This window comes from Artibeus jamaicensis, unplaced genomic scaffold (assembly GCF_021234435.1).
Source record: "Artibeus jamaicensis isolate MK-2021 breed Jamaican fruit bat unplaced genomic scaffold, CSHL_Jam_final contig_464, whole genome shotgun sequence".
Classification (NCBI taxonomy): Eukaryota; Metazoa; Chordata; class Mammalia; order Chiroptera; family Phyllostomidae; genus Artibeus; species Artibeus jamaicensis.
Genome location: NW_026521842.1, coordinates 18,521,083 through 18,538,931, shown reverse-complemented (window position 1 = coordinate 18,538,931; position 17,849 = coordinate 18,521,083). Strand labels below are relative to the sequence as shown.

The following is a 17,849-nucleotide window of genomic DNA, read 5'->3' as shown; positions in this document are numbered from 1 at the left end:
CGCCCTAAGTGTAGTGCCTGGACTTAGGAACCTCCAGTCGGACACCTCTCTGCAGGGTGGAGTGGTTGTGAACAACTGTGGATGTCAAACGTATTACCGTACTTAGGCGAGGGCCCCCCCTAGGGGGTCTTTTCTTTCTGTCATTGCACACAGGCATTTCTGTTATGCTCTGGCCTCCTGGCTTCTCCCATTCATTCCGTTGGCTCTGTCCTCTCATGGCCCCTCTTTGGGTGCATTTTACGTGTGAGGCTCAGTTCATTCTCTTCCTTCTCTGTTTGGAGGGATGGTTGGGTGGGCCAGGCAGGCTGGTGGATGGGGTTTGCCTCATGGAGGGGAGGTTCCAGGGATCCACAGTAGAGCCAAAGGGGGCTGGGAATAGTGGGCTGGAGTAGATTCGGGCTCAGCCTGTGCTGGTGCACTGGGCGGCCGGGGGAAGAGCTTTGTGCGTCTGCGCAGGCTTGATGTTTCAGGCCTGTGGTTCCATCCGTTGGAACATCTTAGGGGCACTGGCAGAAGATTTTTCAAAATAAGGATGCTTGGTTAGAGTGATGGAAATTTTTGGAAGTAGGATAGAGGCAGGGAGAGTATCAGTCTTCTGACAAAGCTTCCTAGGTGACTGTGGTTACCCTCCCTGGATTAAGAGCCTCAGTGTTAGACTCTAATTCAGTAACATTCTTTCTCTCACCCTTGCTCAGGATTGCCTGGGCCCCCTGCTGCCCAGGACATCCCCCTTGTGCACACTGCACTTGGGCTGTGACTCACAACTGGTGGGGCCAGGACTTGAACTTGGTTCTCACTGATTCCCAAGCCTGAGTTTTCCCATCCTCCTCCCCAACCCATTCCCAACAACTAAGGGAGCTTTTCCTGAGTTACCCTGTGGCCTGGTAAGACCAGGCTGCCTGTGGGTAGATGTGCTGTAATCTGCTCAGGCAGCGGTCTGTCGCAGATCCTTTTCCTCAAGGACACGTCACAGAGGTGTGGTATCACTTGGATCGAGGAGAGTTGGGTCCAGGACAGTTTTGTGCTGCAGCCTGGCCAGGAGACAGTCTCTAGTGCCCTTTCCTCTCAGCGTGACCCTTGCAAGGGGCTAGAGCTTTTGCTTGCTAATCTCCTTCGTGGTCCATGCATATGAGATAAACAGAAATACTGAAGACGATGCTTAGAGCTACTTAGATAAGACACTAAAAGGAAGCTCTGCAAAACAGAGGATTGGATCAAACCAGCTGATGTTACTTAAGTCACCAAACACCAGAGGGTTCTAAGTTGGCACTTGCAAAGGAACCTCCCAGAGACAGTGCTGTCAGCCTGACGGAAAGGACTGGAGTGAGAACTTTCGTTGTGTATCTCAGAGGGTCTGGCAGTCGCCCCTTAAAGGATAGGTGCTCCCTTAAGGCCTACCAGAGGACCCCTAGGACCTTAGGCGCAGTCTGCCCCGCTGGCAGTTGTGCCTGGGCCAGCAGGCCTTATCGCGCCCATTATCTGTCCTCCTGCCTGTCAGCCCAGCCTCTTAGTCTGATGTCTTCTGAGGGGCCTGCCTCATTTTGTCGCTGCCCAAAAGGCTTCCATTGCTGCAAGCTTGGCTCTCTGCTGCCCTCACCTGTCTAGAACCAAGACTGGCAGCAGCTGCCTGTATATCCCCTCTAGTCTGCTTGACAGCGACCCCGTTCTTGAAAGAGGGCTGTTGGGATCATCTTCTGTCGGGCTTGCCAGGCCTGAAGTTTTTGATGAGGGAAGAAGGTAGCAGTGCCTCGGACATGCAGTGTCACCCACATCTCTTGATCTCTGACCCTTAGGAGGTCCGGTCTTGCTACCTCCCTGACACTTTCCTGTACGGCTTTCTTGATCTGTCTCTGAAGTCCTTTGCAATGACTTTGCCAAGCAAACACTTTTTACTATGTTGACTGTGTTGTCTTTCTTTGCCTTTGCCCATTTCATTCCTGTACATCTGACTCCCTTAAAGAGAGGGAGTCCGTGAGGACAGGGCCCAAGACCTGTAAAGCCCTCGTGCTCTCTCACGCCACAGACCCTGAAACAGCACTAAGGGAGCATTGCCTTCAGGCAGGAAGGAAGCTGTGAGCCGTGTGTCCTCTACCAGGCGAGGCCGCAAGATCATGTTGAGGAGGGAGTGTGTTGGGCAGAGCCTTTACAAACACGTATGCCTAAGGCCTGCTCCTAGAGACCCACTTAGGAAATATGAGGTGGATCGAAGACTCTGTATTTCTTAAGCTGTCAGATGTTGGCCCTGGCGAGGATCACTGTATTTTACACAGGCATGTGTGCACACCCTCACTTTCATTCATTCATTTATCAACTGTATGTACACCACTGTGTGCCCGGCAAGGGGCTAGCATAGAAAAAAGATGCACTCCTTCCTTCATGGAGCTTAACATGGATATGCGTGCAACAGATATGCTTGTGGACACATACATGGACACCGGCATGTCCATGCCACCGGGACACACAGGTCTGTGGCAGGAGTACTTAGTACAGGTCATTGTGGTGGTTTGCTCCAGAAGAGGCAGGTGCTCTTGTGTTCTCCTCTCTGTAGATCCTCAGTACTCTTGTTAAAGGGACACGCAGACCTGTGACCTGCAAGATTCGCATCCTACCATCGGTAAGGATGGGGTGTTACGTTTGAAGGTCCATTTTCTCTGGGGATGTCTATTTGGGGTATCAGTAAGTTTTGAGGTGTTGAATTAGGTTTGGAGGAGGGGGCAGAGCTGAGCCCACTTTAGGACAGCTGACAGCTGCTCCCTCTTTGGCCTCTGTAACCACCCTGTGCGGGTCTCTTCCTCAGCTGGAAGACACCCTGAGCCTTGTGAAGCGGATAGAGAGCACCGGCATTGCTGCCATCGCAGTTCACGGGAGGTGAGTGGTTGCTTTGCTAGGGACTGACTTGCAGTGAGGTCCTCTGCCATCCTAAGCATCCTTCAGCAGACCTCAGGGGACAACTAAGTTCTCTTCTACATATGCCCCCGCCTCTGCCTAGCTCTCTGACATCCTGGGGGCGGTTAAACTCTCATGAGCTTGCATTTTCCTTTGTTTCATTCACTGAGCATCTACTGATGGTAGGCACCGCGCTGAGCTTTAGAGACAGGGAGACCAAGGAGGAAGGAGAAATGCCCCTAACCTCAGCAAGGGTAAACGGTAGAGATGGAATGATTTGCTCAAAATTGCATCATGCAGGCAGGAAGTGGTGGAATTAGAACTACTCTGACTCTGAATCTCCTTTTCTTTCCACTACGTTGAGCAAGAGCTTCTGCCCTGAATGACCCCAGGCAGACTGCTGTTCTTCTGTGGGCACTGCCTCTTCGGTCTGCCCCTGTAGGATTGCCAGCTGACACTGCGACTGCTTTAAACAGTCCTTGTATCCATAGCTTGCTGCACTCTGCTGAGAGCTAAGGCGCTGCCGAAGGCTACCCTGGGTTTCCCAGTCAGACTCGCTCCCTGTGTCTAGGCTGTGCTTTTGTACAGAATCCCAGGTCAGTAGACTTCGGCCAGAGTGACCTCTCTTCTCTAAATGATGTTCCTTTTGGGTTCGGGGGTTCTTATAGGAACAGTGCATCTTTTGCCGGTTGTGTCTATTACAGCATTTTCAGAAAAGGGAACCCAGAAGTCCAACATGTAAAAGAGAAAAGCACAGCTGTACTGATGGGAGCTGGCAGGGTGAGGTGAAAGGCCATACCCATTACAAACCCTGAGGTCACAGGCCCTGGGCTCAGGCTGACTGGTTTCAGATCCCAGCTCTGCTGCTTGTTGGCTCTATCCTTGGACAAATCATTTAACCTCTCTGTGCACCTCATTCCTCATTTGGAAATTAAGGTAATTTCTGCTTTGTAAGGTTCCTTTCTACCAGTAGTTGAAACACTAAGAAGACAGATTGCAGTGAGTTTAAGGAGGGACTTCTGGCCATCGAAGTTTTTGAGGATGGCTAGAACTGGCTGCTGGGGCTGTGGGGAGGTAAAGGTGGAGGCTGGGTTGACTGGGCCTTCTGAGGCCCCTGCCCTTTTGTTGAGGGGCTTGGCAGAGGGCACATACCCAGACAATACCTGGATGAGGGCTATGTGGTCACCCACTTCTCTTGCTTGTTCCTGAGTGCAGCTCAGGTCAGGGCTCACCTCAGCACCCCTAAGACTCAGTCTCATTCACAAGAACTTACAGTTGACCTAGGAGGGATGGCTCCTGGGTCGTGCTGCCTCCCCAGTGGCTCCTTGTGACAGCCATGGTCTGTGGCCTGCCCTGGCTGCTGGGTCTACCCTGTGCCAGGTTCCTGTCCCCAGGATCAGCTGCCCATCTTGGCCTTAGAATAGGCAGCTGTGTGGGAGTGGCCAGTCTGAAGGGCAGCAGCTGTTTTTAGTCCCATGGTGAGGGCAAGACCAGGACAGTAGAGGTAGCATTCTTATGGCACTGTTCTTCATCTCTGGCAGAGGTGAGGGGAAGTCAGGGGGAGGTGGTGTGACCTTGGAAATCATCTACCCACCTCTGCCTTTTGCAGCCATGCCTTACCTATAGGCCTCCAAGAGCTGAACTTGCCTTCTCAGCATGGACCTACGCTGTTCTGACCCTCACAGCAGAGGTCATGGAGAGCCATCCACTGTAGCCTAGACCCCTGTCTCTGATGCTACGCGACCCTCCTGAGATTCAGTAGGGAGGACCGTAGGGCTTGGTTATAACATAACCCCCTGTGAACTGTGACATGGCCTTGGGCACTCAGCCCTCAGCCCCAACTTTTTTGTTTATCTCCAAGGAAGCGGGAGGAGCGACCTCAACACCCTGTCAACTGTGAAACCATCAAAGCCATTGCCGAAACCCTCTCCATTCCCGTCATAGCCAAGTAAGCCTCCCCTCCTCATCATTTACTTCCTTATGCCTCACCTCTCTCAGAAGGGATTTAAGCTGGCATATAAAAATGCGAGGAGATGGCATTAAAAATTGACCTTAAGGAAAAAGAAAAACAGTGGGATGAAAAACGAAGACACAAGTGCTTGCCATGTTCCTTGGCCTCTGGTGAGTGGCTGATGGAGGTGTGCTGGAGGCAGGGGCCCAGGGCATTCTGACGGGTGGGTTGAGGTTAGGAGCGTTCAGGGGACAGGGAGAGCAAGAGCGCGGCTGCTGAAGCAGGCCCAGTGGAAGGTGAGGTCGCACTGGAGTTAGGAGTGCAGGGTGTGGGGTGAGGAGGCCCAATCCAGAGCACATAGAGCGAAAGTCAGTTTACAGTTGTGAGTACATAAAACAGTTTGTTCTTATGTTATTTATTAATTATTATATAATTTTCCATGTGAATGACTGTAAGCCTGCTTTTGCCAACCTCTGTATGGCTCAGGAATCATAAGGCCAGCCACAGTCCAAAGCCCAGACCGCATAGCTACGGGGCCTGGAACCTAGACTGCCAGGTGTGAGGTACCAGTTACCAGCCAAGAAGCTTAGCAGCCAGACAGTGTCCAGTTGCTTCTGGGGAGCTACAGTGGGGAGTCCAGATCAGCAGACCTCAGGATGGCACAGAACCCAGTTGCAGGATGGGAACACGGAAGTTCCAAAGCCCTGAAGCCCTGACGAGAAACATGCCTGACTGGTGGGAGGGAGGGACAGAGCTGAGGGTGGGGTTGGCAGCCAGGCCCTGCCTTCCCCAGGCCAAGGAGTTTTAGGGAGAGGGTAGGGCTCCTCAAGACACTGGACCCTCTTACTGCTGCTCCCACCTGAGTGTGTGTGCGCCTGTCACCCACAATGCTGCTTTTGGACTGAGGCTGCTGCCTGGCTCCTAATGGAACAGATGAAGACAGAGCAGTGTGCAAGGGGGCCCTTGGGCTGCATGGCGGCGGGAAGGGAAATTGCAAGCAAACTGGGCCTCCTTCCTTCCTCTCACAGTCGCCACTGCATCTGCTCCCTCTCTAGGGTTGTGACCCAGCCCTTAGTGGGCATATGGTGGGGAGGGGGCGGGGTTTCCTATAATCCCTTTAGCCACTGTTTAGGATGAAGTGGAAGGAAGGTAAAATCTCAGGGATACCTATTAAGTGCCGGCTGTGGTTCTAGCTGCTTTCCTATATTATCTCCCTTGTTACTCTTAACCCCACAGTGGGGTGTGTGTGAGAATCTCCAAGCTCCAGAGGTGCTTCCAGCTGAAGGACTTAGCCATAGCCACACAGTTAATGGGAGGCAGACCTGGGAGTTGCCTTGTTCTGAAAATGCTGGGACAAGATTGGGGACACCCCTCATCCCTGTTGCCTTTCAGTGGAGGATCTCACGACCATATCAAAGATTATTTGGACATGGAGGACTTTCGACAAGCTACAGCAGCCTCTTCAGTGATGGTGGCCCGAGCTGCCATGTGGAACCCATCCATCTTCCTCAAGGAGGGCCTGAGGCCTCTGGAGGAGGTCATGCGGAAGTACATCCGATACGTATGTCTGTGCACTTCTTTGAAATAAGCATTTCTCCTGCAGAAGGTGCTTTGGGTGAGCCCCAGCCACCAGCTGCCAGCAGCCCTCGTTGTCCCTCTCCTTTTCTTTTCAATTCTGGTCACGTAGCATTGGGTCTCCCAGGGGCCTGGGGAGGCATGCTGGCCATCACCTCCATCTAAAGCTTCTAAGATGTGGGGTCATAGCAGGGGTGTCTGGAACCAGGATGCTTTTGGGGCCCAGAACACATGATCGATCTCTCTCTCTTTTTCCACTGCCACACATACACATGCATGCACAATGACAATGGACTCTGTGTCACTGAAGACACCCATGCCAATGTGTAGGTGCCAGAGCAGCCACAGCCACAGCCACAGCCAGGAAGAACCATTGTAGCTGTTGTTGTTGAGGACAGATTATCTCCACAGAGACTTCTCACCTTGTCATCAGTCAGAATCACTAAAGACTTTTGCTAATTCCCAGAATGCTTTAACCCCTAATTTAGGGCATAAGGGACTGCTACCCCTCTCCCTAGGGAATAGCTTTTTCTTCTCACTGGGAGCTTGATGGTAGTGCATTTTCCTGTAAAGGAATTTGTTTTTGACAAGGTAACCTGCCCTGTCCCTGTGGCACAACCCTGGAACTCTGTGGGACTTTGTGACCAGCTGTGCGTGTCTGCAGGTGGAGATAGTAAATGGTCCTCATGTCTTCAATGAGTTAGGCCTCCGCCCTCACTGAGAGTAGACTTTTACCCTCTTCAATCCTGGGGCTCACAACCGCCTGGAAGGGTCAGGGGCATCTCAGACCCTCAGACTGCCTCTGTCCTCTTCAAGCCGTGGTTGTGCCTGGGCAGTTGTGGCTGTGGAAGCCAGGTATGGTAGGAGGCCTTGAGGCCCATGTCCAGAGCTGGGCAGCCTTCATCCCCAAGCCTGTTTTGCTTGATGCTGCAGCTCTCCTCCTCTTGGTTCTGGGTGTCCTGTTGGTCATGTTGGTGACCACCAGCCTCTCCAGTGGCCTGGGTCAGTCAGAGGCAAAAGGGGCTTGCTTCAGCCCAGGTTGGCTGTCTAGCTCTTCTGGCCAGCTGGCAAGTCTGTGTCGGAGAAGATGTGTCCCGTTGTGCTAAGCCTGCTCATTGGGTGAAAGGTGCTGTTATCATTCCTGCATGGCCCAACCCTTGGCAGATCCCCCAGTGTTGTCCTGGAGAAAGGGACTGGCTTTCAAACACAGGCAGGGCTGTTTTGGGTCCAGCCAGCTGTTTTCTGCCCCAGATAGGCTGAATCAAGGTCTTACTGCTGGCCGGGCTTACCTGCACATCCCTGCTTTGTCCTGAGCATGCTGTGGCACCTTCCCAGCCACTAAAGATGTAGGCCTAGTGTAGACATTATAAAAGTGTAGGGGGCAGGGGTTAGAAGGGGTTCTGGAGGGTTAGGGTATCCTTTGCGCATACTCTCTGGCCTGCCCTAGCCAGGTGGGCTTCTCTCGGGTACCCTGGACAGTCAGTTATCTCCCTGAGCCTGTACTTACCGGTTTGTAAAGTAATGGTAACAGCTGCACATCATGCTTGTATCGCTCAGTGAAGTAACAACATGTGTGAACATGCTTAGTAGATGGAGCTCTACTTTACCCACATAGGGGAAATTGGAGACAGGTCAGTTCAGATGTGGGAAGGGAAAGTACCTGTGTGGTTATAAGGAATAGAAGAATCTCACCCTGTCCTGAGGCTGGTCCCGCCACACCAGAATTTGTCTTGTTCTCCTCCTTGCCCTAGAAGATGCTTGGCAGCAAGCCCTCTCTGGTTAGCTATGGTGGCGGAAGCAAGAAGGGCTCCCTGCACATCCGGACTTCAGACAGGATGTCCAGTAGGGTGTGCTCCTGATTGTGGGCTTTGGATGTGACCCTCGAGCTTTGTACCACTAACTGGAGGATTAGATGGCCCGGATGCAGGTGGCTCTTCTTATGGGGTCCCACTGTCTTGGCTGCAAGCACACCTCTGGTGCCCCCTGGGCTTCCCTTCCCCTGCATCAGAGCAAAGCTCAGGCCTTGGAACCTGCCTGGGCAGCAGGTGGGCTCAGGTCGGTTCTTCTTCCAGGCTGTGCAGTACGACAACCACTACACCAACACCAAGTACTGCTTGTGTCAGATGCTACGAGAACAGCTGGAGTCGCCCCAGGGAAAGCTGCTCCACGCTGCCCAGTCTTCCCAGGAAATTTGGTGAGAGGGGCCATGGGCTATCCACCTCTCCTGGCTGACATTGCCCTGTTTTGACTCTGAGCACTAAGCTGACCGTACCAGGGTACTGAGGACACAGCTTCAGGAGATGGATGTGCAGTAATAGGGTCATGATACAGCTTTGCCTGACAGAAGGGGATACTTTCAAAGCTTTGGAACTATCTGTCTCTGGACTGATCTCAGCAGCAGAGCCTCGGGCACTGAGGCACTAGTAGGATGGAGGAATGCCAGGCCCAGGCTTGGGAATTCCTGGGGAGAAAGGGGCTTTCCCAGTCGCAGATCATGCCACCAAGACCCAACTGTCAGGAGAGTTGGGGTTGCAGGATGGGGCCCTGGGCCTGCGCCTGTGCCTACACCCATTGCTCTGCAGTCAGAGGCCACCCCTCACTCCTCTGCTCAGCTGGTTGACATTTGGGCCCCTCACAGCTGGCCTAGTACCTGCTCCCACAGCTCCCTATTTGCTCTTTTTCCCACTTGCACACCTGTACTCGTGCTGAATCTTCTGCCCAAATGGTCTCTCCCCGTCATGTGGGCTGTGTATATCTCCCCTCCTGCAAAGAGTCCTTTCTGAATCACTCTCACCCACAGTCATCCATCTTTGTGAGTGTCCTCCAGCCCTCCAGATGCTTCCTACAACAGAAGGGTCTTGCCCAAACCCTCCTCGTCCTGGGCTTGTGGTGTTGGTTCTGTCCCTATGCCACCTAGCTTAACCAGCTTGACCCGAGTGTCTTGTGAGCTCAAGAGTATAATTTTTAAGAGTATAACTCTGTAGCTCTGGGTGGTACCTCAGTTTAGGTGAGGCCTAACTGCTTGTGGCCGGGACAGGAAGTGGGGAACCACGCAGTGGTCAGGCCGGCGTCTCTTCCTCCCACGTGCCCACATGAGGATGAGCTGTGTGTGCCTCCCGTACTTGATCAGCGTAGGCCAGCTTACTCACTGCTGGCTGGGGACTGCTGCCTGCGTGCTCTTCCTTGGAAGAAAGGCTGGGCTTAGATGGTGGAAGTGACCTTTAGGACCTCTTCCACCCTGCCCTGCCTGCCCTCCAGTGTTTGCCCTCCGGGGCCCACATTCACTGTCCATCTGCCAGTCCAGACTGATCCCAAGGGTGAGTCGAAGGTACCTTCTGATGGCCAGATCCTAGTGGTGTTTTGGTGTATGTACGGATGGTCAATTCTCAGTGGTGCTGCCCTGGGCTCCTGCAGTAGTTCCCTCATTGCTGGTTCCACTAAGGGGCTTGTCCCACTCGGCTTGTCTTTCCATAGTGAGGCTTTTGGCCTTGGTACGTTCTATGAAGAGACCACACGAGAACTGGACTCCCGGCGGGCTGAGTTCTTGGCCAGGACCCCAGAGGAGGTGAGGGAGCCAGCAGAAGACCCCTCTGGTGTCATTAAGATGGCTGTCAAGTTTGACCGGTAGGTCTCCAGGTTCCTCAGCTTGGGCCAGGGCCAGTGCCCTTGGGCTGACTGCACTGGCAAGCTGTCTGCTGTACTTGGTTAGGGACAAGCTTGGGGACCACAGGTCTCTTTGGTTTGGACACTTGTTCTCAATTTTCAGTAACCCAGAAAAGGCACTTTGGAGAAGATAGTTTCTGAAAGCCCAGACAACACTGTTAGGGTTGCACATGTTGTCCCAGGGGACTGAACTCCACCTTTTCCCTGCCCCACCCCCTCCCACAGCTTGGGCGAGAGGACTTGTCTCCTTCTGTTCCTGAAAGTCTGTGCTTTTTCCTCAGCCCTGAGGAACTAGATGCCTGCAAGGAGCTCCCCAGTAGCAGCAGGACCCTGGCCCTTATCTGGCTGTGCAATTCCTGCCCACACCCACTGCCCCTCACCGGCTCTGTGGTGTCCCCTCTTGGCAGGGATACCTCAGGCCAATTATTGCCTTAGACTGTGACTCAGCTTGACTGGGCCCCTCATCCTTGTCCTTTGTAATCTGGGATCTAAGCCTTTCTCAGGTCCCCTAGCCCAGACTAGAAGCCCGTCTTGTCTGGCAGGGGCTTGGGAGAAGGGGTGCAGGATCAGCTGTTGGGCAGTCACACTCAAGGAGAACTCCTGGTAGGAAGTTGGGACATGGTGCAGACTGACTCTGAAACCAGAGTCCACTCTGTGTAAACAGCAGGGGATCATGTTGACACTCAGCAGACATCATTAGGGTGGGTACAAAGCTAGATATCTGAGCCCTCTGTATGGCCACCTGCGTTCGCCACCCCTACCCACTCTCTCTGGATCTTGTCTTGAGGGGCAAACTGGACCTTCCTCCTTGGCTGTCAAAGGCTGTTTTCCAGGCTGGAGCTCAGAGTGTTGGGAGTTCACTTCCCACCCCAGTTCCCCAAGCATACTGAAGCCCATTGTCCCTTTGGTTAGAGGCAGTCCCAAGCTGTGGTGGAACAGAAATGGGACATCAGGAAATAGGTACAGGAGTCTTAAGGCAGCAGCTTGATGTTGCAGTTCCTGCAGCTCCTACCAGGAACTGAGTAGGGCCCCTGCTGAGAAATGGAGTGGTGATGGGTGGGCCCTGACTCCTTCCCCTCCTTTCTCCAGGAGAGCATACTCTCCCCAGATCACCCCCAAGACGTGCTTGTTGGAATGGTGCCGGAGGGAGAGGTTGGCACAACCTGTGTATGAAACGGTGAGTTCCTGGCCGTGGCCTGCCCTGCATCCAGTCCTGTAGCATTCCCACAGCTGGTGCCAATGCCCCTTGCATACAGCTTGTACCCTGGACTCCAGACTGCTTGGCTGGAGCCTGGCTTTGCCTGCTATAGGCACGTAGTGGTTACTGGTGGTTGAACCAATTGCTGATAGAGCCTTCCCTTTGACAGGGGCCTATTGTTAATTCTGGCCACTTTTCATAAAACCGAACTAGAGACCTAAGTAAGGGGCTGCTTGGGCTAGTCCCTGCCAGTGGTGTTGCTTAAGGATGGGAGACGTCTCTGGTGCGGGCCAAATGACTTAGGAAGGCCGCTCAAACATAGGAGTTAGACATGTTTTTGGACCAGGCCGAAGCTAATGAGGCGTAGAATTGGGCCCACACATGGGGCCCCTCCGTCAAAACTGAGACAGTATTGGTTTACTAAATAAGCCATGTCTTGTTTCGGTGGGTCTGTCTCTGGACTTCTGACTTCCAAACTTGTATCTTCTGTGCCTTGTGGCCTCTTCTGCCAAAGTGACATTTCTAAAGTGGATCCGAACTCTTATTTCCCTTGCTCGAGTCCTCCTTGGCTCAGAGCATGAGACACCTGCCCCTGCCCCTGCCCCTGATGCCTTTCCGCTTCAGGTCTCTTCCGCCCACCTTTCTGTCCGGCCGTATCACCTGGTCTCTCTGCCACATGGGTCTTTGCCCCAGTTCTTGTCCCTTCCCACCCCTTTGCCATCTGGTGAACTCCTTATTTTGGGGACACGGCCCATTCAGATGTCAGTAGGAGGTGACTCCATAGACACCGCCAAGGGCTTGGATGGCCCTATGCTCAGGTCCATGACAGAACTCCTGACTCGCTGCAGCGTCACTGTCTGTCTGTGTATCCACCTTTCTCCCCTGGAAGATGCACCAGACACCTCTTTCTGCTGGGGAGGAACATGTGGAACAGGTAGCTTTCACTGGCTTGGATGGGAAGGACTTCCTTTTCTCTGCCTTCGACATGACCCCAGCAGGTGGGCCTCCAGGCTCGTTCTTCCCCTCCTGCAGCCATCCCTGTTTCTTTTGCTCTCTCTGTACCAGATTCAACGCCCCCTGGATCGGCTCTTCTGTTCTGTTGTCACTGTTGCTGAGCAAAAGTACCAGTCCACCTTGTGGTGAGTTTCCTCATCCGTGGGTGTGAGGCTCGGGTGGAGGGCCTGATCCAAGCATTAGCCAGGGAGGGTTGGGGGCATGGTGTCCCTGGGTGGTGGCATCCCTGGGTGATGACCCCCTTCCTCAGTGTTGTCAGAATCTTTGACAAGAGTGTTGAGAGTCAGGCCTCCTAGCCTCTGTGCCTGCCACCACTGTGCCTGCCTACCTGCCTTATTGCCCCATGCCTCATCTGCCCAGGGACAAGTCTAAGAAACTGGCGGAGCAGGCTGCAGCCATCGTCTGTCTACGGAGCCAGGGCCTCCCTGAGGGTCGGCTGGGTGAGGAGAGCTCCTCCTTTCACAAGCGTAAGCGAGAGGCACCTGACCAAGACCCTGGGGACCCCAGAGCTCAGGAGCCAGCAGTGCCTGGGGATCTGTGCAAGAAGCCCTTCGTAACTTTGGGAAGTAGTAAAGAGAGCCCTCTGGAAGGCTGGTGACCACCGTCTGTACCCTGGTCATCACCGCCTCGCCGCAGGCCTGGCCCTAAGATGACTGTGGGTACAGAGCATAAACTAGATACTGTTGGACAGTTTGCTGCCCCTGCCTGACAGGTGTCGAGAACTTCTGGCCTGGCCCATCAGCCTGGAACATGGGCCAAGGGGTGCCCAGAATGCCCATCTCTCTTGGTCAGTTTTAGTAGCAGGGCCAAGTTCCCGGTGACCTCCGTATTTTCTTTGAAAACGGGCTTTTTCAGTAGTACCTCCCTCATCTGACATTGGTATAGTGCAATAAACTCTCACCCACAGCTGGCTGCTTCAGCCTCGGGCATCTTCACATACGGACTGGTGGATGACCTGGCATAATTATTCTACTCTTACCCTCCTTGAAGAGCTGGAGCTTCCTAAAAAGTCTATCTCCTACCTATCCTTACAAGTCTGGGTGGAGGTGGGGGGCACGATATCACCTTTAGTGCATGATGGGCTTGAGCCGAGCCAGGAAGGCCCAAGAAGCCCATTCTCCTGATGACAAACCTGAGACAATGGCCAGCAGTTGGCTTTCCTGATGAGAGACGATATGGAATCTGGGGGAACAATTGGGGTATCTGGACCTACTCAGGCAAGCTGGGAGTGCTGAGTGAGCCCAGCTGCCTGGAGCTAACACCTACAAAGTGTCTGCTCTGGGCAGAAGACTTTGGAGACTGCTGATGACAACAATTTGGGGCCCTTGCGATTGCCTGCCCACGCCACCTCCCACCCCCACCATCCGGTTTGAGCCGGAAGTGGCAGATTCTCTTTAATTTCCTCCTGGCAGTGAGAAGCAAACAAACGGGCTACCACAACTCAGCTTGTGGGGCCACCCCCGCTTATTGGGAGGGGCATTCTGACCAAAGGTCCCTGCGCTTCCTTAGCTGTAAACATGCTGCTTCTCCTCCCCTTTTCCAAGCTCTGTGGGCAGAGGGGAGTCCCCTCTGGGCCAAGGCCATGCTCCTTGCATCACCCCAAGGTCAGGCCCCTGCGCCAGCCAGTAGCCCCTGGCCCTTCGGGCTTGACTCAAGGGTTGGGTTAGTGAGGCCTCTGTCTCAGTCCTGGACCGCTACATTGCTCTTCTGTGTGGAGATAAGGATGCCGTACCAACAGTGGCCTTCCAGAGTCCATGGCTATTTGGACTTTGGCAGGTCACTTCTAGTCCCCTCTGGGGCCAAGGGCCCTCCTCTGAGAATAGGGTCAGCTGTTCTCTGCCTGCTGGAGGCCGGCTGGAGGATAAACAGGCTAGTCCTGTGATAGGACACTGCCATGCTGAGCCTGCCCTCACTGTCCAGACGAGTGCTCTTAGAAAAGGGACCCCACCCAGGAGAGCGAATGAGGCTTTGTCTGGTCTCAGCCATCAAGCTTTAGGCACAATTTACTTCTGATTTTTCCAACAGGAAATTGTTTTAGTCAAAATGCCCCTTTGTCATTTCTTATACCCCAATGGGAACAGGGCAGATAGCGAGGCCCCCGTAGAAGCTCCCCAGGCATCCTGAGCCAGTCAGAGCTTATAGGAAAACCCTTATGGGGTAGGTACCCAGTCTTGAGATCTACTTCCCCAGGGGGGTTGGGCTTTGTCCTCCAGTTTCTGCCTACTGTTGTGCTTTCCCAGGGAAACCTCTTCTCTGGCAGTGTCAGATTCCTTTCTAGACTATGGAGAAGGAGATGCAGGGGTAAAGGTCAGTTACTAAGAGGATGGACTGTGGGGACTTTGAGGGCCCAGGAGAAGTATTGAGGAGAAGGTCATTCACAGGGGAGCTGAGGAGAAGGTCATTCACAGGGGAGCAGGTAGGTAGGGGCTAGTGTGTGTTCCATGAGTAAGGATGTCTGACAAAGATCCTAGTTGAATATGCTGGGTCACAAATGGTTTCACTTTAGCATACCTCAGAGATGCTCGCCTTGGTCTCAGAGTGACTTACCTAAGACCTGGCACTAACTGGAGGGCTCAGTCAGGTCTGAAAGCTCCATCCACTGTTCTCACCTTGCCCGCCTTAAACTAAGGCTCCTTAGACACCCAAACCCGTCTCTGGGCTAGTGGCCACAACACTTATCTATCCATTCCAACTGTCTTGATTGAAGACTTCCTCTTAACTCATCACATTTTGAGGACAAATGGTTTTAATATGAATGGGAGAGGGAGGGATGAGTAAGGCTAGAGAGGGTGGCAGGTCTTCTAAAGACCACAACAAGAAGACGGGACTTTGTCCGATGAATGGGGAACTTCTTACCCTTGTAGTCCTGTACTCTTAGTTCCTTCTAGGTGTCCCAATTGTTCAGAACTCTTCCATGGCTCTCCGCTGCCCTCTGGATCGAGTCCAAACTCCTTAGCCTAGCATTAGAGGACAAATGAAGTAGCCTGTGCTGACTTCAGCAACTGATTGTCTTGGATTGTAGACTGGAGCTGCTCAAGGGCAGTCCTTGTGTCCCCTATGGCCAGCCTTATCATGGGGGTGGGGAGCAGGCACAGAAGTATCAAACAGGAGCTTGAGGGGAAGGGATGTGTGGCATGGAGAGGAAGTCTTCTAAACTCGGACTTTCCTCCAAGGCTCCTGTTTCTTCTAATGTGGAACAAGCCTGGTTGGACTGGGCTAAAGCATATCATCCCATGGCTCTGAGGCCATAAGGAGAGCCTTCAACAGTGTGGGGCTCAGAGCTAAGTTTGGGGCAGCTGATGAAATAGATGGCTTTCTCCAGACCTCAGGCCTGGCTGGCATTCACACAGGAGAGGGGGCATACAGGGACCTGCACAGCTGGCCCAGTCTAGGGTTCTATGCATTGCACTGGTCCCCTGGGCTTCCAGGTTTCCCAGGACTCTCAGAAGGCTGGAGGTCAGTCAAATGGCCTCCAGCCATCTAAAAGAGCTTTGGAGCTGGCCTGAGGTAGAGCTCATGGGGGAAGTCCTGCCCTAATTGAGGAAAAGGGGTGGAGTCAGTTTTTGTATTGGTCTATGTACGGGCAGGTGGGGTCCTGTCACAACCTGCAGAGTTTCCAGTCATTGCTGCCTTTCTTATAAAAGTGGTGACATTCTTCCTAAAGTTGGTGCCCACCCCTAGCCCACCCTCATCACTCCATGGTAGAATTCTCAGTTTCCTCCAGACTAGAAACCTTCCCCAAGACATGAGCCCTTATAAGTTTCTACAGTGGCTATAGTTTTTACAGCTACATCACCCAGCATTTGATGAATGGGTTAATTTTTCAAGCCATCTACAGCTTCTGTGGTCCCTTCCTAGCCGTGGGACTGACAGGCCCTGTCTCCCTCTTGTCTTTTCCCTGGCCTGGCTGGTTGAGTCCCTGGTTCAGGTAAAGTCCTGTCCAGAGGACAGAGAGGCTAAATAAAGGTCCATTTTCTCCGAGAGATGATAACCTCAGAGAGATGTGTATGGGAACAGGGGCACACATCCTGAAATTGCATTGTTTTACGGGGAAGGGAAGGTAAGTTGGACAACCTTCCGGAGTCTTTTACTATACTGGGGTCATGGTACATGTGGTACTAATTGGCAGGCCAGCCATCTGCTGGGGCAGAAGCCTGCAAAGATAGCGCGGCTTTTGGCCTCTAAGTTCTACACTCAGTCCCTCAAGGTTGGAGATCCTTTGAAAGCAGCACAGCTTATTGGGAGGATGTCACACCCACTTAATGCCATTTGTTACCCTCTCCTACCTCTAACCCCCCACCGCTCCCAGTTCAATCAGGTGTGATTCAGATTTCTGAATATGGAGGTACCCTGCTCTAAACCCTTCTGTGTCTCCCTACCGCCCTCAGGATAAAGTCTGTATACGTTGCAGTGTGGCTTGCAGTTCATTCACCTGACCTAACCTTTGATTTCCTACTGCAGTTACTTTTGGTCTCCAAGTCCTTGAAAAATCTGTTGTCTAGAACCATCTCCCTTAACTCTTGTCCATCTCTCCAATTTGTAATTAGCCCTGTGGAGGATTTGTAGCCACCGGGATTACGAACCTCTGAGCACATGGCACAGCCCTAATCTCTGCACAGTGATTATAGATTTGCTGGCCTCTCCCCAACCTCTAAAGGGAGACTAATTTAGCTCTGCGTTCCAACTGGGTTCCCGCGTTGCAACGCGCTTGTAAGGGATGTTACGTCCCGTGGGACCCGGAGCTACGGGAGTTGGTCACCACCTCTCCCAGCTTCCCGTCCAACCTGCGCCTCAGAGCACCTGTAAGTAAGTAAGTAAACAAGCCTGGCTCGTTTTCCCCTGGCACGTCCTCTATCACTATCCCCAGAAGGAGGCTGTCTTGGGTAGTCTCAGAAGACAGGCTTGCTGAGGGGGTTCACGAGTGAAAACGGTTCCTTAGTGCCAATTCCCTACTAACTCTGTTTGGGTAACATGATCCCTCCCGCTTTCTTTTGTACTTGGACGCATAAGTCACGACGGGCTTTTCAACTTCCAGCAGGGATAGGCCGTGCCCCTCAGGCTTTGCCGAGGCCTCGAATGAGCGGTCCTCCAGGGAGCAGCTGCCAGGCCGGCGCCTAGGGGCAGACAAAGGTTCAGCCAGCTAAGTGACGCACCCGCCCGGTAGGGTGGGTCTATGAGACTCGTAGTGCGGCCTAGGTCTCTGGCTCCGCCCCACCCTAGGTCTGGTCCCCGCCTTCTCGAGACCCTACCATTAGGCTTGGGGTCGGGTGTGAGGGTTTGAGTGGAGCACACGTAACCGTCCGAGGCCCTGACACCTTAACCAAGCCATGTAATACGCATAAGCACAGACCCATGAGCTCAGGGCTCTGGCGCACCTTCCCCGACGTGTACTACGGCCCAATAAGGGAAGGGATTTTTTCCGATTGGCCAGTGATGGGCTCCACAACCCATTTAGAGATACCGACTTTACACCCGGGTGCGCGGGCCCGGTTTAGAAGTTGAGAAAGGAATAGAGGCCAAACTACGACTCCCAAGAGGTAGCGGGCTCCCCAGCGCTCCGTA

General features: G+C 53.3%; 1 protein-coding gene across 6 annotated transcripts in view; it reads left to right on the top strand.

Annotated features, from left to right (window-relative positions):
- The window catches only part of DUS2 (dihydrouridine synthase 2), a 40,801-nt gene extending 22,972 nt beyond the window's left edge, over nt 1-17,829 (top strand). For 4 of the 6 annotated variants that reach the window (XM_037162565.2, XM_037162569.2, XM_037162568.2 and 1 more), the window contains 9 exons: nt 2,549-2,614; nt 2,798-2,868; nt 4,748-4,834; nt 6,230-6,398; nt 8,485-8,606; nt 9,887-10,036; nt 11,165-11,252; nt 12,339-12,412; nt 12,648-17,827. In XM_037162565.2, coding sequence (XP_037018460.2) covers nt 2,549-2,614; nt 2,798-2,868; nt 4,748-4,834; nt 6,230-6,398; nt 8,485-8,606; nt 9,887-10,036; nt 11,165-11,252; nt 12,339-12,412; nt 12,648-12,885 — 1,065 coding nt within the window. In that variant the 3' untranslated portion in view covers nt 12,886-17,827. Of the gene's footprint in view, nt 1-2,548; nt 2,615-2,797; nt 2,869-4,747; nt 4,835-6,229; nt 6,399-8,484; nt 8,607-9,886; nt 10,037-11,164; nt 11,253-12,338; nt 12,413-12,647 lie in introns of all 6 variants that reach the window. The other 2 variants (XM_037162570.2, XM_053666561.1) reach the window with 2 other exon arrangements.
- The last annotated feature ends 20 nt before the right edge of the window (nt 17,830-17,849 follow it).